Here is a 20,185-nt window from a genome sequence, read left to right on the forward strand (position 1 = left end):
CGCGGGGCGGAGGGAGGAGGGCGCGGCGGCCGCTCCGGCGAATCGCGTGCCACCTCCCGCCCCGAGCCTGGGGCAGGAGCAGCCGGGAGCGCGGCGGCGGTGCCTCCGCCACCAAAGTCCCGGGGCTCGGCGCCGCTGGGCCGCCTTCCTCTCAGCCAGAGGAACCGGCTGGCGAGGGGCTTCACCCTGACTCGCCCCTGTTGTTTTTCTTCCCGCCGTCCCTCCCCCTCTTTTTTTTTAAAGCCACATTTTCCTGGCCTCGGACCTCAGACTGCTGCAGCCCGAGCCTTCCTCAGCTCTTGGGCTGTGCATCGTTCCGGCGGCCGGAAAGGACGTGCGCCCTGCGCTGGGCGAAGGAAAGAATCAAAACTTGTCTGGAGGGGCTTCGCCAGCCCAACTCCTCTGGCCAGCCAGCCTGGGTCTTTCGTCGAGGCCTTCCCAGCACCGGGGAAAGTTCCTCCGAACTGGCCGCGGCGCGGGCTGTGGAATCCTCTCGGTTTGGAACCCCCAAGCGCATCGCGGGCGCTCGGAAGCCGCCGTCTGCGGGCTCAGGGGTGGCGCTGCCCGCGCGGAGCTGAGAGTTTGCAGCCCCGGCTGCGAGTGGCCTTGCCGCCCCTCGGTTTGTGCTTGCTCCGGCTGAGCCTGCGAGGGCGCCAAGTTACAGGGAGACGCTCAAAGGTCCGGAGAGAGTTACGCTCTCCCTCGCATCCCTTCTTGCTATCCCTGGCGGGCAGCCGGGCATAAAATCGCAGCGGCATTTACGGAGGCCTCCGGGTCCCATCGAGACTGATTTGCAGCGCTCATTGCTTGGCCCCAGTCCTCACCCGGAGCCGGGGAGCGCAGGGTGAAAGGAAGGCCAGGCAGGGCGAGGACCAGGTCCAGCCAGCAGCGACGACATGGCGCGGTTCCCTAGGGCTGACCTGGCCGCAGCAGGAGTTGTGCTACTTTGCCACTTTCTAATGGACCGCTGTCAGTTCGCCGAAGGGAAGCCTGGAAACCACAGGAATGGTAAGAGGCAGAGGTGCTTTCGCTGGTGAATTTTTGTGTGGGCAGCTGAGAACCTTCTTGGGACTCAAGGTTCCCAGCCCACCCCTATCTCATTTGTTTCTGAGGGAAAGTTACTGAGGTTGCTCCTGGGTCAACCTGAGGTTCCCAGATGGGAGGGTGGGTGGACGAGGGAATGATGGGGCGGAGGGAGCGCTGGTGTGTATTTCAGGCGTTTGGCTCACCTTCCTTGGGCCGCACGACGTGGGACCATTTTCCCCAGTTAGCCCTTGAAGAGCTGCGAAGCTCCTCCTGTGAATGCCTTAACTCCGGGCTGAGCGCGGGGGCCCAGCCATCTCTTTCCCTCTCAAAGCTCCATTAACTCAGCCAGTGTGTGTTAGGTTGGTGGGGGATGCGCGGCTTTTCACGGGCTTGGCGCGTCTCCTGACGGAGAAAGTTCTCTGTGGTCGCACCGGGCTCTCCCTTGTCCTCTGGGGCTGAGCGGCGGCAGACGCTGTAAGGGGGCAGGTGTGGCCCGGCGTGAAGTGCCCAGGAGGTGGGAGCGAGAGGGCGCGCCCCCAGATACCCCACCCTACCTGACTCCTTAGTCCCACCCTCTGGCTTCTCAGAGTCCCGGACATACCGAGTTTTCTCCCCTTGACGTGAGCTGGTCCTGGTGTAGAGCCCCACTTTGCATCCGCTACCTGACAACGCCCCCCTTCAGCGCTTCAGGCGGCTCCGGCCAGGTGCGCGTCCCGTGACGAGTGGCGCCCTGAGGACCGCGCCCTCCCGGGACCCTGGCCTTTTAGGAGAACGGAGTTCTGGCTCCGCATTGCCTGGTTTTAGAGATAAAAAGTGGAGAAACCCGCAGAGCGCGTTCCTGGCAAAGATTTGTGAGCTGACATACAGAGAAGCAGAAAACAAATGGAGGAGAAAGAGGAAAACTTTATGATTAGGATGGGCATTTGTGATGTGTGTAGCTTCGCTTGGGCGTTTAACCTCGTGGAGAGGTCTGGTTGAGATGTTCAGAAAGCGTGCCTGGGGTCCCAGTTGTCAGGCCTGAGAGTCCCAGATGGGTGCCAGCTGAGGACTCAGAGAAGGTGGATCTGGAAGGAAATCCACGTCGCGAAATTTTACCTCGCTGAAATCTAGCAAAGTCAAAACACTGTGTCTGTCCCTCCTGTAGGTTTTATAGAGGAAGTGCAGGTGTGCCCTCTGCTCCTGCAAGGGTATTCGTGATTGGAGGGGTGTGTGCCTGTGCGTTTGTGTGCGCGCTAAGGAGTCTCGGACATAATGACACCACCTTCAAATCGGGAAATGAAATGCAAATGACTTATGCTATTGTTCTTTTGTAGTGGTTGTTCGTGAGGGTGTGTGGTTCCCGTCAGTGCCTTACCTCCTGTGCACCTCAGGCACTGCACAGTTCCAAATGGTGATGCTCTTACCGTTCTGGGAAGTAACACCTATTAAGAAAGTGCAGCTGTATTTTCATGGACATATTTATGGAATTAGTACATGTTTAAGAAAGCTGTTTGCTTCTTCAACGAAGGAGGTTGGGGGACGGGTGTGTGCCAAAATACAATCCAACTTGTTCACTTGAAAACCTGTTGGCACTGGTGGTAAATAATGGATATATAGTTAAAAAAAAAAAAACACCAAAGTAAAACAAAAAAGAACCGATGAGCAAATGTTAGGTTTTCCTGAACTTTTTTCCCCATCAAAAATGTAACTGAGACAAGACGATATGCCTTCTTATCTGTGTTGTGAAGTTGCTGTTTGAAGTTCCGAAATTGAGCCTGGAATTCATTCCATTGTAATATTGGTCAGATGATACAAGTACTTTTGCTTTGGAGGATATAAAATATCAGAATTGTTCAACATAAATGGACTGGTGTTTTCTGCTGATTATTTCTGGTGGAAATCTGTTCCTAGAGTCCCATATCCAAATAGGATTTAGTAAAAAGGAATAGTTTTGAATTTCTTGGCAATATTTTTGAAGACTTTGTTATACAGTGAAATAATTTCTTTCCTGGATGTAAATCAACATGTAGTTTCCTGAAACAATCTTGAAATGATACGGTGAGCCTTCAGAATATACACAGATAAGAAAAAAAAATCCTTCATGAAATAGGCTGTCTCAAAGTTCAGTCCAGAGGAAGAAGTCCAGCAGTCTTGGAATTTGGCACCCAGCAGTTGGAATTCTTGTTACAGACATTTTTTTTGGGGGGGGGGGAATCTGATTTCATAACAGGGAGGTTTTTAAAGGCATTACTTTATTTCATGGTGCAGTTGATTTTATGGCCACCAGAGGGCAGAGACAATGCTAATGTCTTCTATGAAATAGTTCTGAGTTTTAGAGGAAATAGTTTGTGTTTAGCATACCATTTACACTTGCTTTGGTGGTTCTTTTTCTGGTTGGATGTTTTTGTATTAACACTGCCATGCTTGGAATTAAGCAAATGTTTGGAATGGCCAGTTTGTGCAGTTTGCTGTGTTGTCACTAATGTATAGTTGCTGTCTGCGGATATTCCTACAGGAAAATATTGTAACAGACGGTGAACTTAGGTAAATGGTTCCTATAAAATAGATATGGGTCAGATTAGTGGGCAAATGGCTGGTTAATTATATTCACCAATGAGTAGGAACTGCATACAAGATTTGTTTTTACAATGCAAAATATCAGGGTGTTTTTCTTTTAGAGGATAGATACAAGTGAAGCCCCAGAGACAAATGTGATCTGTAACCGTTGTGTCTGATATGAGACTTTTGGCCCCCGATGTCGGCAGGATGGTATTGTGTAATCAGAATAATTAGCACATTGGTTCAGTTGGATCTTAAGAGGCTGGCTCTTGCCAAGGAGAACGCTTGGATCAGACTTAGTAATGGAAAAGCCTCCTGTGCTCCAAAAATGAAGACACTTTCCTGCAAGATGAAGACACTGTCCTGCAGAGATGGGGGAGCTAGGTATCATTTTAAATTGGCTTGGCCTCAGTCTGTTCTTTCTGCAAGAGGCTCCTATGTCAGAAACAATCTGCTTTTAGAAGGATGTGAGCTGATCAGCTACTGCCGTCAGAAGGCCTGAAGTCTTCAGACACTTCTATGCGTGATGAAGTCTCTCTTTTCCTTTGGAGACAGTTATTGCCGTATGGCGTCCGCCGCTTCCCCAGCCTGTGTCTCTCGAACATTCTCCAACACACTAACCGTGTTTCTTCTGGAGGATCCTGAGTGTGTCCCATGTGTTCCTCCCTCTTCCCTTGTTCCACCGTATTCCCTCCAGCCATCGACCTTCTGCTCTGGGTCAGCACAATTGACTACCCCTACAGAGCAAAGGCTTCTGAGACTTCCAGAAGCCTGTCTCTGTTGTAAGGCACTTGCCTCACTCAGCTTAATACTGTCGACTATTCTTGGCTTCATTTTTGTGTCCTTCATTTTGTGTCTACCTCAACATTCTCATGTTCTTGAAGTTAGGGTCTGTTTCTTGTTTAGCAGTTGAGAAAAGAGACAGAGAGGGAGAAAAGAGCTCTCATCTGCTGGTTTACTCATCACATGCTCACAGCAGCCAAGGCCTGGATAACTAAAAGCCAGGAGGCAGGAACTCAGTCCTGGTTTCTTGTGAGGGTGGCAGGGACCCGGTTATCTGAGCCTTCACCTGTCACCTCCTTGATTTCACATTAGCAAGAAACTGGAATTGATTGGTAGAGCACTTGGATATAGAATGTGGGTGTCTTAACTGCTAGGTCAAACTCTTGCTCCTTGATTCATTTCTCTGTCTGATTGCATCTGTGTGGACCTGCAGGAAATAGTTGCTAAGTTGAAGTGAATAAAAATGTGATTCATGGCCTGGCGTGGTATCTAGTGGCTAAAGTCCTCGCCTTGCTTGGGCCAGGATCCCATATGGGCACCAGTTCTAATCCCGGGAGCCTCACTTCCCATTCAGCTCCATACTTGTGGCCAGGGAAAGCATTTGAGGACAACCCAAAGCCTTGGGACCCTGCACCAGTGTGGGAGACCTGGAAGATGTTCCTGGCTCCTGGCTTTGGATTGGGTCAGCTCCTCCCGTTGTAGCCACTTGGGGAGTGAACCAGTGGACAAAAAATCTTCCTCTCTGTCTCTTCTCCGCTCTGTAAATCTGACTTTCCGATAAAAATAAATAATAAACCTTAAAAACAAAACAACACACACAAAACTAATTCAAGTTGAGCTATCAACTTGCATGTCATCTTGGGAGTTTCTTCAACAATTCTAACTTTTTTTCGCTTCAAAATGTTGCTAATGGCTGTAGTAACTAGCTTCACAAAATAATAGTTTAGCATAGGGTCCAAAGGGCCCAGACTGTTCAGATGCTTTGAGTGAATGGTTTTTCACCCAGTACCTTCTATTAATACATCCTTCAGAAGTTCATTCTACCTCTGTGTTCTCCCATACTGCTGTTTTCTGACTGACCATGAGCTTAGTCTACTAACTTTTTTTATATATACATATATGTCTTAGATTATATATTTAAACTGTTTAAAATTTTTTTGTAAGGTAGGTTGTGAAATATTTATATTTATATGCCTGGCTTATTTCACTCAGCACAGTGTCCTGCCAGTTCATGCATGTTGTCACAAAAGGCATTTTTTAAGACTAAGTAGTATTCCATTATATATGTAAAATGACTCAGTAATATAGAATTCTAATGCATATTTATGTATATGCTGGAGCATAGATATTTCATTCTATTTGTATATTATGATTTGTGTGTGTGTGTGTGTGTGTGTGCGCACCTGCATGTGTCACAATTCCTTGAGTCCTTCCTTGAAATATCCTGGAGATGTTTTTCTATCTTGGCTATTGTCAATGATGTTCTAATGAAATATGGGGGTAAAGATTCCTTTGGGTACCCAGAAGCAAAGCTGCTGCTGCTTCATATGCTACTTTTTTTAATTTTATGAGAAAACTCTATACTGTTTCCACAGGGTTGAACCAATATAAATTGATATTATATTCCTTCAGCAAAGTGCAAGGGTTCCCTGTTATACTCTCACCAGCACCTCTTTCTTGCCTTGCTGATAGGAACTGCCCTAGCAGGTGTAAGGTACTAGCTTCTAGTGGTTTTGATTGGATTTTTCTGGCACACCAGAGGAGAGAGAGGCATGGAGCCAGCGCTTGTGTTGGGCTGGCAGACAGAGCTCTTCTTTTGAGCAGTCTAGTTTGTACTTCTGCACAGTGTACATCATGGCTGCACCTGTTGCTTTTACATTCAGGTTTCTCCAACAAGTACGAGTATGAACATCCTGGCCTGCCTGTCTTTCATGTACTCTTACCTGTGTCTTCAACTAGCATTTCCTCCTTTTCTGCTCTTAAAACCTTGTTTTGTGTTTGTTTTGAAATGGGGGATGGGCAAAGGAAATCCAGTCCCCACAAGTGTAACGTTATAAGTTCCCAGACTGCTTCTCATTTATCCCTAAACCTGACAAATCCCAAGGCTCTGGCTCTGCTTGGAGCCCATTTCCTCACAGCTCTACTCATCCCAGCTGAGGGCTTGGCTGAGGGCCTGGCTTGGGTCAAATGGGCATAGCCTATGTAATCCTGCAGGTCTGAAGGTGGGCTCAGACACTGTGAGCCCTCACTTGAAGCTAAGATCTCCAGTCTGCCCTACTTAGACCATCCTCGCAGATCTTGTCCTGGACTCCCTGCTGCTGAGATAGTAGGAAGGAGATAACAATTTTGTCAAGAGAGAGGAGAGCCATTGGCAAAGATGCAGGCCTCTTGGCATTTCACCCTTCTGCAGCTGCATGACTTGGTTCCTTGCAGCCTACTGTTCACTCGTTGATAGAAATTTTCCACAGACTTGGCATTTTTAAAAATTTATTTATTTTTACTGGAAAGTCAGGTATATATAGAGGAGGAGAGACAGAGAGGAAGATCATCTGTCCACTGATTCACTCCCCAAGTGGCTACAACGGGAGGAGCTGACCCAATCCAAAGCCAGGAGCCAGGAGCCAGGAGCCTCTTCCAGGTCTCCCATGCGGGTGCAGGATCCCAAGGCTTTGGGCTGTCCTTGAGTGCTTTTCCAGGCTACAATCACAGAGCTAGATGGGAAGTGGGGCTGCCGGGATTAGAATCAGTGCCCATATGGGATTATGGCACATGCAAGACAAGGACTTTAGCCACTAGGCTATCATGCTGGTCCCCAGACTCGGTCTTGATTAAGGCCTCATCCTACAGAGAAGGGGTGCAGCTCATTGAGGTTCAAGCTTGTAGACAAAATGTTGACTTTGCCCATGGATAAGCTATGTGAGACCCTGAATATTTACAAGTCAAATTTCCTTTTCATAGAAAGTTTTAAATTAGTCTAAGGGAATATATTTCATGTATTTAACAGTTTTGAGAGTATAATGATACTTCCCATCCCCCTCCCTTACGCCTGTGCTCCTTTTCCTTCCTTTCTTATTCTAACACTTTTTACAGTGATGTGCTTTCAATTTATTTTATGGTCACAAGCTTAACCCTCTACTGAGGAAAGAACTCAGGAAGTAGTAAGCGGAAAAGCACTGTTCCTCAAGAGTGTAGACAAAGGCTATAAACTCATATTAGTTACCCTAAATCATGAAAAAGATAGATTTGCCTTTTGGGGGACTGATTTATTTCACTAAGCAAAGTGCTCCCCGTTTTCATGCATTTTGTTGCAACAGGCAAGATTTCGTTCTTTTTCTGGTTGAGTAGTGTTTCATCATGTGTTTTTCCACAGTTTGTTTATCAAGACATCCATCTAGCTGATGGGTGCCTGGGTTGATTTCAAGTCTTAGCAATTGTGCATTAAGCCACTATAAACATAGAGATACAGGTAATTCTTTCCCATATGGATGTCATTTTGTTTAGGTAAATTCCCGGAAGCAGGATGATTGGGTCATATGGTAGATCTATTTTCAGATTTTTGAGCAACCATCATATTTTCTTCCATAACAGTTGTACTAGTTCCAATCTTCTACATATCCTCATATCAAAATCAATCTGATCGATTCCCTTGAAAGCATAATGCTTGGTAAATATACCTCAGTTCCCTCAGACGAGGAAAATGCATTCTTTGTGCCAGGCAGAATAGGTGTGTTCAGCCACACAGAGAAGTGTTTGTATTGTAGCAATGCTCTCTTGTGTGTCTTTGCAAATGTAATAGTGCTCCCACCAACAGAAGCTACAGAATGAACATCCAATGAAGTACTTATTTTTCTAAAGGGGAAGTAAGATAGGTAGAATTTATCATTTTTAGAATATGAAATTTACAAATAATGCTGATTAGTGGTCTTGTGGGTATGTTTTCATGTGTAACTTGCCAAATCAATTGTACGTACTTGTGTAATTGTCGCCACTACCCAAACTTAGATTGAAGCTGCAATAGCCCATTGAACTTGATTGCTTATTTGGTATATTTCTCTGACAAATTTGAACTACTTAGGGAGAAGTCGCAAGAGAGACCACCACCTAGAGAGGCTGAGGGTTAATCCCAGGGCCTAATGCATGCATTTTTACCACTGAGCTACAGCACTGTCAGCTTATTTGATCAGTTGTTTGGGAAGCACTGCCCGCTGACCTCCCAGTAGATGTCACTGAATGTGAGCCCAGTATTCCATCTCTCTCCTGTAATACACTGAGGAAGGTCTCTATACGGATTATATGACAATAATCTGCTTCGCAAAAAGTTCATGGGAAAGTGAAATGATTTTAATATACTGAATCTAGTCTCAGTGCATATGGATTTCTGTTATTTAAAGGAATTCTGTCCTGGATTTATGATGAAAAATAAGCAAATAAAGGGTAGACAGAGGAGGGAGCATTTGGTCTTACACTGAAGAAATCCTCATTCCACACTGGGGTGCCTGGATTTTATGCCTTGCTGCAACTCCTTATTCTAGCTTCCTGTCAAGTGCAACCTTCAGAGGCAGAGGATAGCCAAATTTATTGGGTTCCTGCCACCTAAGCGAGATGCTTGGATTGGATTCTCAGCTCCCAGTTTGGCCTTTTCCCATCCCTGCTTTCATGGATGTTTGGGGATTGAATCAGTAGATGGAATACCCTGTTGATTTCCATGCCCATCAACTAATCAGTCAGTCAGTCAGTTTTGTTTTAAAACAAGAGCTCTTAATAATTTGCTAGCTCATAGTTTTATGTTTAATTGAAGTATACATAATTATCTTGTAATTATGTATTTTCTAATATTAGCTATTTTAAATCTGTACAATTTTCATTGTCCTGAAAGCACACATATTTGGATTTTTTTGGTAATGTAGTCATTATATTTGATAGTCCTAAGAAATAAAATTGAACTAATATGTGTTGTTATGTATTTAAATTTTTTTTAAGTTTTGTTCTTATTTAGAAATAAAGAGGGTCATTGGATGTCTCTATCACACACAGAATTTTAAAATGTATCTTAGCTCCTTTGTGAAAACTCTGGATACCCTGTGAAAATGTGAATTTACTTGTAAGGTTAAATATTTCTATTTCTTTCTTCTTTTTCTTAAGATTTATTTTGTTTTTATTGCAAAGTCAGATATACAGAGAGGAGGAAGAGACAGTAAGATCTTCCATCTGATGATTTACTCCCCAAGTGACTGCAGTAGCCAGTGCTGCACCGATACGAAGTCAGGAACCAGGAACTTCTTCCAGGTCTCCCACATTGATGCAGGGTCCCAAGGCTTTGAGCCATCCTGGATTGCTTTCTCAGGCCACAAGCAGGGAGCTGGATGGGAAGCAGGGCTGCCAGGATTACATCCAGCACCCATATGGGATCTGGGAGTTTGTTCAAGGTGAGGATTTTAGCCGCTAGGCCACCACACTGGGCCCCAAACATTTCTCTTTTACATTTTAATTTGAAAACATTGTTGGGGATGTTGGTCTGTCTGTCATTGTCTATACCAGCAATGGTAGGACACACTTAAATAACAGAATGATGTACTTATGACTGCTTATGAAAGACTATGCTATTGTAAAAATAAGGGGGAAATAAGTTGGGGGATGGGAATATGAGGAAAGAGTAGGGGAAATCCCAGAGCCTGTAAAATTGTACTATAAATGTAAAAATAAGACAGAGGAAAAAAGACATTATTGGTATATAACAAAGATATTCAATGTGTTCTTTATATCATAGGATAGTAACCATCTTAAATTTGTGTATTTCTATCTATTTTTCATTCCTAAGTTGGATTTTGAAATTTTCTAGTTTGAATAGTTGGTTTTTTTATTCCTCCTGTGAAATGAATATGAATGTTTCTACATGATGTATGAGGAAGTATGATATTTCCTTTATCAGAATATTGTGGCCACATTCATTACAATGGAAAGATTTCAAAACATTTAAAAATACATTTTTCTTTGTTCCTGTGCAGATGTTATTCAGCTTACACTTAGAGCTAGAACTCAGGGGTTACTGGCCTCACAAATGTTCTATAAAGGCAGTTTCCAGGATAATAGCTGCTAAGATAATATGCTTCAGAGACAAGGGGGAACACCCCACAATTATCCTTATAGTGATATGGCACAGTCTAATGACTGTAGCTTTATCCTCACTCCTTTGTTTATCTGAGGGAGCAAGTCTGTCTGTCTTGTTCTAGATCTTCCCACAGGAGTGTGGCTGCTGTTGCAAGCCCTCTGCTGCTCCCTGTGCATTGGAGACTGAACGTTTTAGGTTTTGTCCAAATCTCGGTTGGGCTTTTGTTTGAAATGACATTAAATCTTTGGGTTAGTTTGTAAAGAATTCGATCCATGAATAATAAGAGATGGTGTAATTTCTTTTCTACAGTTATCTAAGGGCCAAAACAGGTGCTAGCACACTTCCTAAGAAATGATTAATAGTGGGGTCCCCGCAAGATAGCCTAGTGGCTACAGTCCTCACCTTGCATGCACTGGCAGCCCATATGGGTGCCAGTTCGTGTCCCAGCTGCTACACTGTCCTTCCAACTCTCTGCTTGTGGTTTTGGAAAGCAGTAGAGGACTGCGCAAAGCCGTGGGATCCTCCACCCACATGGGAGACCAGGAAGAGGCTTCTGGCTTTGGATCAGCTCAGCTCCTACTATTCCCGCTACTTGAGGAGTGAACCAGCAGATGGAAGATATTTCTTTCTTTTCTCTTTCTCTCTGTAAAATATGCCTTTCCAACAAAAATTTAAAAAATCTTAAAAATATATATCAACAGTGACTATTTGGTTGTGACTCTTCATTTGAAATATAAAGTTCCTAGTGTTGGGGGACTAATGCTGTTTATGTACCACTTCATCCAACTTGGCACATGTTCATTTTGTCTTTAGGAACTACAGCAGGGTTTTAGCACTTGATTGGAATAAACCACACGACTCTGGGAAGGAATGTTAATTTCCCACTTCTTAGAACCGTTACAATGGATGGCGAGCTCCAGGCAGATAACATGGAAATGTTGGCATTTTTATAGTGTCCCTGTTAGCAGCCTATGTTTGGCCAGCACATGCAAATCAAATCTTTAGGTTTACTGCATCTTAACAAACAGCTTTAGTGAGAATGGTACAATCCTCTGGATTTGAGAATCTCCTTAATGTTGGTTCATTAGCTAATTAATTACATCTGTATGGGAGATTTGCATTGAAAGTACACTTTACAAATTGCTGCCATTCCAAAGAGATACTAGAACTCATGATTTTATTGAGACTAGGAACATTTACACATTAGAGGCTAATTGTTTATATGAAAATCTGAACTTCATTTTGTTATCAGCTGTTACTCTGAACTCAAGCATAATGATCTGAATGTTTTCTGTTCAGAAGTCAATGGCCAAGCTGGGGCAGCCTGTTCTATTTCTTTTCTGTTTAGCCTTCATTATATTTTTAACATCTGTTGTTCATTTCAGATTTTTAAAAACAAGTGTGATTCAAAGTCATTTTGTAGACGACAGTCTCATTGTCTGCACATTGCAAAACAGCCCTACGGAGGAAGCCAGATTTGTGCAATCTCGAGGTTTTCAAGCTGTTTTTAGAAGAGAGGCTTCTAACACAGGCATGGCCCATAAAGAGCTGGCGTTTTAGCCAAGGCCAGTGGTGTTTGGCTTCAGATGTCTTCGCCTCTCCATTGGTCCAGGGTCCTGAGTCTCCCAGGCCACCATCTTTTCTGGTGTGGTTTATGGCAATAGCTTCCCACAGTACCTTCCTAGCACAGGTCCTGTCGGAATCCACTTAGCATTCTGTAGCCCAAAACATCCCGCTAAAATGCATCCTGGTTGTGTCACTGCTTTGAAAATGTTTCTACACTGCTGCTGAAGACTTTCTGTAATCTGCTCCTGTTCAGATGCAAATTCACTGCTTTGTCCTCTTCCTCAATTTTCCTGAACAGCATTCGCTCTCAAGTTCTGCAGGTGCCATCCCTTCTTAGAGCACCTTTTCCTCTTTGTTGGCTGACTGTCCTTGAGGTCCCAGCTTCCAATGGATTTTTAGTATAGTCAATCTGCTGTTCAGTGTTTCTCGGTCAGTACAACTCTGAGACAAGTGTCTCGCCCAAGTGCACTCTACACATCTTCATCCTGTCACTTGTCATTGACAGTGCCATTGTGTGGGCTTCTGCTCGATTGCAGACTGCCAGAGGTTAGAAAGCATCTGTGACTTATTCCCATTGCATCATTGCATCCAAGGATGGGAATGCCTCTGTGAAAACTGGTTGGATGAAGGAATCCTGTAGGGCTCCACTTGTGTGATGTTACTATTCTTACTCAGATTCATGACTCAGGCAAAGAATTTTGTTTATGCCTTCTTCACATTTCTTCAGGCAAACTTTGCACATGATACTTTCTGTGACATGATATCTGAAGTTTAAATATCAGTGACAAAAATAGGCAAGTCACAGAACGACTGCAGAGGAAGGGAATTTGTTATATGTATTTGTGAAAAATTGAGACTCTGTCTCAAAGGGAGGGCGTAGGAATGTCCTATAGCATCCTAGAAAGAGAAAGGGATACTTCAACCAATCTTATTGTTCAAAGCAATTTTATGTTTCTGAACTTTGTAAATTTGAGTATTCCAAAGGCCACAGGAAGACAAAATGTAAATCCTCTGTAATTATAGCCCAGGAGCTTGAATTATCTGAAATGTTAATATTGGCTTCTTTCATGGAGATAATTTTCCATAGTTTAAAAATATATAAGGGAAAGAAGGAGAGATAAAGCTGTGGAATTTATATAACCAGGTTTACAGTTATCTTGAAAGATGCAGCCTGGGAAACACTTAACCAAGGTTAGCTATTTAAAGGATTTTGAGATACAGATCATTGGACAGCAGCAGCCTTTTAAGCGCTTCTTCAACAGAAGAGTCTAGAAGATGTCTGATGTTGCAGTTATGAATTAATTGTTTCAAGTTCTAAAATGTGGTCCACTTGCTCCAGTTTGCATCAGTCAAGGTCAACACCCTTCTGTGCTCAGCAGTTGACTTTACTCTTCTTATAATATGTTTCCTCACCCCTGTTATTATATTTCTTGTTTTTCTTGACACCTGTTTTGGAATTCTTCCTGTCTTTCATACTAATTGTATGGTGTGAGCATCTGGTATTTTTTCTGCTCAGTATCTCTCACATCTTCTGGTCATAGCACCCTGCTGTCATTTAGGAATGTCCTCTCCCCACTCTGTTGTCCTGGGCCTCTAAGCTCAGTATCTTGTTCCCCAGTAAGCACCAACTGTGCCCAAAAAGTACCTAATCCTGATACTTCTTCATTCTGGATCTCATCCAGTTAGTTCTTTGAGTGTGATACACGGGAGAGACAGAAGGAGTTTTATTTTATTTTTTCAAAATCTCTATTTGTTTTTATTTGAAAGGCAGATTTACAGATAAAATGAGAGACAGAGATTGATCGCCCATCCTCTGGTTTGTTCCTGAACTGGCCTCAATAGCTGGAGCTGATACAATATGAAACTGGGAGCCAGGGACTTTTTCTAGGTATCCCATGTGGATCTGAGAATCCAGGAACCTGGACAATCTTCTGCTAAGTTCCCAGGCATGTTAGCAGGGAGCTGGATCAGAAATGGGGAAGTGGGTCACACACTGGCACATATTTGGGATGCTGCTGTCCCAGGTGGAAGTTTAACCTGATAGATCATCTTACCAGCCCCTGGGTTTTTTTTTGTTTGTTTGTTTGTTTGTTTTTTTAAATCTGAGGTTCCTATACTGAGAACCTAGAAATCTAAATTGATGGAGCTAGAGTTGTGACATAGCGCATTATGCACTGGCCTGTGTTGCCAGCATCTCATATCAGTGCTTGCTTGAGTCCTTGCTGCTCGGCTTCCAATCTAGCTCCCTACTGATGGCCTAGGGGAACAGTAGAGAATGGCTTAAGTGTTTGGGACTCTACCACCTACATGGGAACCCCAGAAGAAGCTCTAGATTCCTTACTTAAGCCTCGACCAACCCAGCCATTGTGGCCATTGGGGGAACAAACTGGTGGCTAGATTTATCTGTGTGTGTTTTTTCCCTCTGTCATTGTGCTTTTCAAACAAATAAATAAATAATTTTCAGTTGGCTGCTTCCTTTATTTTACCCTGTAGTTCTTATCATTATTTCATTTTCCATTTGGGGTGGATTAACTTTCCAGGCAGTAGATCATAGAGAAAGAGAGAAGTTTCACCTTTTCAATGAATAATGTGTCAGTCTTCCCTGAATTCTCTCATCTGTATCCAAAAGCACAGGGCAAACAACAACAGAAACAAAAAAAACCAAAATGAAACAAAAGACACTGTTGTAGTTTAATTGGAAACCAGCCTTTCTATTTCACAGTCTTTATCTATAAATTGGGTACTGCATATGTCGCATATTTCTGTGTTATGTGTACTTAAAACATATGATAGCACTTGGCCATCTAGGCTTTGCCACTCACTAGCTGAGTGACATTGGGGCCAAACTATTAACCTCCTGAATCCCAAATTCTTTATAATACAGGAATGACATGATTTATCTGTCTCATAATAATAACTGTTGGGAAACTTCTCATTCTCTGAAGGTTTGCTTGGGTTTTCCCTGAAAAGGAAATATGGAAATTGGAAGTAATCCCATCAAGGATGAGTGTAAGCTAGATCAGACATAGGAAGGGGAATGGCTCAGAACCTGCTTTCAGAAAGGTGAGCATGAAAGAGGCTTTCATTGATCACTAGCAGGTGTTCATTATTGGTGTCTTCAAATTTCTGACTGTCAGAGATAAGACTATCTCACCTCTAACTTAATTACCACCTGTAATGGTACTGCCCAAGGATTAGAATGAATTTGGGCTGATGGCCCATAGGCGTATGAACTGGCAGACAGTGACATCACCTGGTGCACTTCAAGCAGGCCTGGGCTTGCTCCAAGCTAAGGACAAAACCAAGTATTTCTCTTATTTGTGGTCATTCCTTGCCCAGGAAATGGTTAGGGCAATATTTGGATTCGTAGACCATTACTCCAGTAAAATATGCATTAAGAAAGTATCTGAGGAACTGATTTTTTTCAATAGACTCCTGTTGTGTGAGATGAAATGAGGTTTCCTAAAATTTCCTTCCGTTCAGATAGGCTGAACACACAAAGCAAAACTCTGCTATGTCACCCAGTGCAAATCAAGAAAGTGATACTTGATCTTGTTAACATCAGTGCTGCCAGGAATGGGTGAACTGCCTCAGGCACTTACACAGCTCCCTTGCATATCAAGTTAACTGTCTTGGGATGATGCCAGATTGATCCTACACGATAGCTGCATCTTGGTGAAGTCACCTGGAAAGATAGGAAGCACATGTGTAAGAAATGACAGTTCTAAATTTTTTCAGGGAGTAGAAGATAAGAAATGTCAAAATGAGAGATGACTATAAATTCTTAAAAATCCTTTCCTGAGCATTTCATAGATTACATTTTTTCCCAGAGTTGTCCTGGGTCCAGTAGTTGTTAGTTTAGTCCTATGAGAGAGGTTAAAAAAATGGTGAACAAATGGAATTCAAAGGCAGTGTGACTTTCTAGGAAATTTTTTGAAGCTCTCAAGTATGTATTTAGGGGCAGTGGAGATAGTCACCTTAACGTTGTTCTTTGATATCAACAAACTAACTTCTTGTTTCTCTTGATGCTTCCTGCACTGCAGTGTTAGTGGTCATTAACCTGATACTCATTTGTTTGGGAGTAGTTGGAGTTTCATGGAAACTATGACAAAATGGAGCAGTCGTCAATCATGTCCTTTTTGTCTGCAGGCTGAGAAAGAACAGATGTAAAGAGATGGGTCCAGGATCCAGGTCCCAACAGACTGGAACAGGACGTTTTGGCAAGGCCCTTTGCTTGACTGAGAATAGCATGAAATCAGTTAGGGTTTGTGATTGTGATTGTGATTTTGTGTGTGTGTGTGTGTGTGTGTGTGTGTGTGTGTGTGTGTGTGTGTTGAAGGGGTAGGGTTAACAGAGACGAAAAAGCAAGTAAAACTGCTGGGCAGGAACTATTGAAGTGAACGGGTGGGCTCTGAAACTCTAACCAGTATCATTTGCTTCCATTTGTCGCTAGTGCCTGTGATACCATTTTCATGTGAGGGTACTTGAAAAGATTCATGCAAAAATGAATTTAAAAGAAGCATATTTTAAATTAGTTGTGAACTTTCTACAGACCCCCTCAGACATGTATGCTAATATGTTCGAACATTTAAAATTAGACTTTCTCAAGACATTGAAATCACTCAGATTTTCAGTAAACTGAAAGAAGTTGGTACAATATGAAATTGTTTCAGAATGACTGAGATACATGAACTGATTGAAGTGACTATGTCACAACATTGGTATGGATGGCTTGGTTCTCAAAATTGTTATTCATCCTTAGACTTGTGTGCATATATTCCAGGTGCAAGCATTTTTCAGTAAAGAGTTAATGAATATGGTCCTTGCCATATAGGGGTGACAGTGAAGTACTGGTCATAGAACGGTAAATGAGACAGTGCTAAGGAAACATGATGGAAAATGCACAATTCTCAGAAAACTTGGTGAAATAGAAAGCTGGCACTCAATAGCATCACACAAATGCCAGTTGAAAATTTAGCCTGTGGGATCAGGGCAGGCTTCCTTGGAGGAGGTACCTTAGCATCCAACATTGTGAGACAGAATTAGGAAGGTGGTGATGGTCAGAGCTTTCAGAACTGAGAGAGGGCAGGGAGCTGTGGGCAGAGAACTATGGGCAGGGAGCTGCAGGGGGTCTGCTGGAGAGGGCAGGGCACAAGGCCAGGAAGGACCTTACAGATCCAACGGGGTGTTGAGCTCTCTCCTGAAGCTGACAGCTGGCCAGTGAACAGATTTTTGTCAGATGAGTGACGGATTCCAATGGGGCTCTTCGAAAGGTTTATGGGGAGTATATTAGGAGCAGTAAGGAAGGGGCTGACTTGGAGACACCAAGTTCAAAAGGATTAGATTCCTAAGAATGGGCAGTGATGAAGGCTTTCAATAAGAAGAGGAAATCTGAGATCATCTCCCACTTCCCTCACTGCTTTTAGGATGGAAAACAAAATTTCGCCTTAGGCCTGGTAAATAGTGAGCTGCTTCTGGGCCATCCCAGAGGAGATCCTAACTCTTCCAGGTCTGGAGCTCAGCAAGAAGGTCTTGGATGAGATTCAAATGTTGGAACATCTCTGACAAGTGGTAGCAGTTGGCCAGAGGTCTTGGTAGGTGGTGTAAGCTGAGGAAACATCCCAGGGAGAAGGAAGAGGAGCTAGAGAGGGAGGAAGAGTGTCAGGAGGAGAAGCAGGATCACCACGGTGGAAAATGTAATGTTCATAGACTTTGGCAAGGATAGGGTCATCTGGCAACTTCGAGTGGTTTCAGTGGAGGAATGGGGACAGCCAGCAGATGTCAGGTTGTGGGAGGACTGTAATGCCATGGAGAAGAGGAATTAGAGACACGGAGAACTTGCCTATGTCATACAAACCGTAGCTGAGACAAAAATGACAGAGAAATGGTCAGGGGGGCCAGGGGCTCCGCGACACAGCAGCAGGAGGTAATTGCACTAGAACTGAGGTCTGAGCCTGTCTGTAGGCATGGGGAAACACACAGCAGGTGGAAAGCCTGGCTGGCTGGGGTGGGAGTGAAGTGGTGTTGTGGGAAAGTACTGCAGGTGCCAGGAATTAGAGGCACCATCCCAGCTCTGCCCAAATGCAACTGAACTTGAAGAAGACTTTGATCATGTTTAAGAACATTGCTGTGACAGCTAATGACAATTTAATTAAGACTTAGCAGAGAGCACATTGTCTGTAAGCTTAAATAATTAAATCACATGAAATCTCTCAAAGTTTGTTGGGTAGAATCTCATCTGAAAACATGGCAGCAGGAAAAATGAGTAAGTTCTATTTGTTTTATTAGTTATGTCTGGGCTACCAAACCGTAATGTGGTAAATAACAATTGCCTTACAGAAGGTGGTATTTAAAATAGTTTGTTCCCATTTGTTTTTTTTAAGCTATAATTAGGCCCTGAAGAAAAAGACATAAGAAATTTATTGTTATTTTACCAATTGGGAGATTATGACTTGAAATAATTAACTGAGGAGAGAATGTTGTCTTTTTTCTCACTTTAGTTGATTGTTTTTAAATTTAACATGCTGTAAAATTAAAAAAAATTCCATGCTGTAATTTGTATGATTGTTGTGAAGATGAACATTTTTTAATATTTTGTCTATTTCTTTATTATTTTTTTAAAAAAGAAATGTATTTATTTTAAAATTACAGCTAATTTTTAAAAGTTCTTTATTTTATGACACAGTTTAATAGGCATTGGAGAAGATGAAATTTTATAGTGACTAAAATAGGCACATAGTAGATATTCAACATATATTTATAATATGCATTTTATAACCTTTGTTTTTTTAAATTTTAAATTTATTTTAATTTTTTGTTATATTTTTAGTTTGAATTTTTGAATTTTGTAGAACCTTTATTTGTTTTTAAGGAATCAAGGAAGAAAAGATAAAAAAAAACTCTTTCTGAACACTTAAGACTCTCTTCTCACTAAGAAACTGTGTAGAAGGGAAAGTATTAGAAGGGAGGTATTTTATTTTATCCCCATGTTTTTAACCAGGTGAATTAAAGTCTCAACCATAGTTTTATAAAATTGCTTCAGGAATAGAAGGACTGATTGTTACCACTTGTAACATGCTACTGAACAAGACATTCCTGAAGGGCTTGAAGTTGAGAAAAAAAAAATCTTTACAATATCAAGCTTGTTCAAGTTTCAAATTAAGAAGAAAAGTTAAAACCAAACAGCTTTTCTTATCTGTGCCCTGTCTTTCAGTTTGGATTAGAGTTGTTTCTCATAGCAATCCGACCTCGGTGTTGTAGAAGCAGGATGGAATGAAGGAGTTTGGAAGAAAGTGAAAGCTGAGTGGCATTGCTCAGGTCAGGTTCTGAAAAATTCACTATATTTATGGATGCACCATGAGGTAGATACTTCGTTTGTGTCTTCATAAATTGTCCTGTTTCAGTTTTACAGTGCCTTGTAGAGCCCCACAGATCTAAAAATGAATGAATCATATTTGCTAAGACTTGCAGAAATGCTAGCATAGACTATAAATGTGCATTGGTCTAAGGTGATCCTTCAGCTTGTTACTGAACTTGGGAGGTCATTTATCATTGTTTATGTAAATGGCTTTGCCAGTTGCCTCCGTATAAATCAGAAACATAGGCCTCTCCTTTCTGCTCTCGTTTAGTTTTCTTCTTATTTAAGAGTCTTAATATTTAGCCTGACAAGGTCTTTTTTTGATTGTGGAGGATGAGGGGCTTTCTTTCCTTCCCATTTCAACAGCAGTCTTCTCGGAACAAAGAGTTAACTGCAGAGCTGACCTGTGGCCTGGCTACTGCTGGTTCTTTATCTTCTCTTTAGCACAGGAAAGAGCCTGACTGAGGGTGCTGAATCCAATGGGAGTTTGGGGAAGCCTTGCAGAGCCCAGGAAGAACAACCAGGCTAGGTCCCAGGGACAGTGCCCTGGCTTCAGTCTTCTTGCTTCTCCTTGTGCCCATCTGTGTCCCCGGTTGGACATCCTCTGCTTTACGCGTCTGTTTGGCAACCATGCAGTTGCCCACCTAGCCTTCACCCTCCCCCATGGGGCTTAGTCTGGTACACACCTGCCCTGAACCGTGTAGTTTGCTCAGGGCTGTGCTGTCTTCAGGATTGTGGCTCTGTGCCCAGGAGGTGAGCTTTCATGAGAATACACCTTTGTATAATGGGTTACACCATGGCACTCC

General features: G+C 42.9%; 1 protein-coding gene across 1 annotated transcript in view; it reads left to right on the forward strand.

Moving 5' to 3' along the window:
* Window positions 1-240: 240 nt before the first annotated feature.
* The window catches only part of PLXDC2 (plexin domain containing 2), a 415,329-nt gene continuing 395,384 nt past the window's right edge, over window positions 241-20,185 (forward strand). Inside the window, exon 1 of the mRNA XM_004578559.3 lies at window positions 241-1,008. Within this exon, the coding sequence (XP_004578616.2) occupies window positions 897-1,008 (112 nt within the window). The 5' untranslated portion in view covers window positions 241-896. The remainder of the gene's footprint in view (window positions 1,009-20,185) is intronic.

The sequence above is a fragment of the Ochotona princeps genome, chromosome 10 (assembly GCF_030435755.1).
Source record: "Ochotona princeps isolate mOchPri1 chromosome 10, mOchPri1.hap1, whole genome shotgun sequence".
NCBI classification, from domain to species: domain Eukaryota; kingdom Metazoa; phylum Chordata; class Mammalia; order Lagomorpha; family Ochotonidae; genus Ochotona; species Ochotona princeps.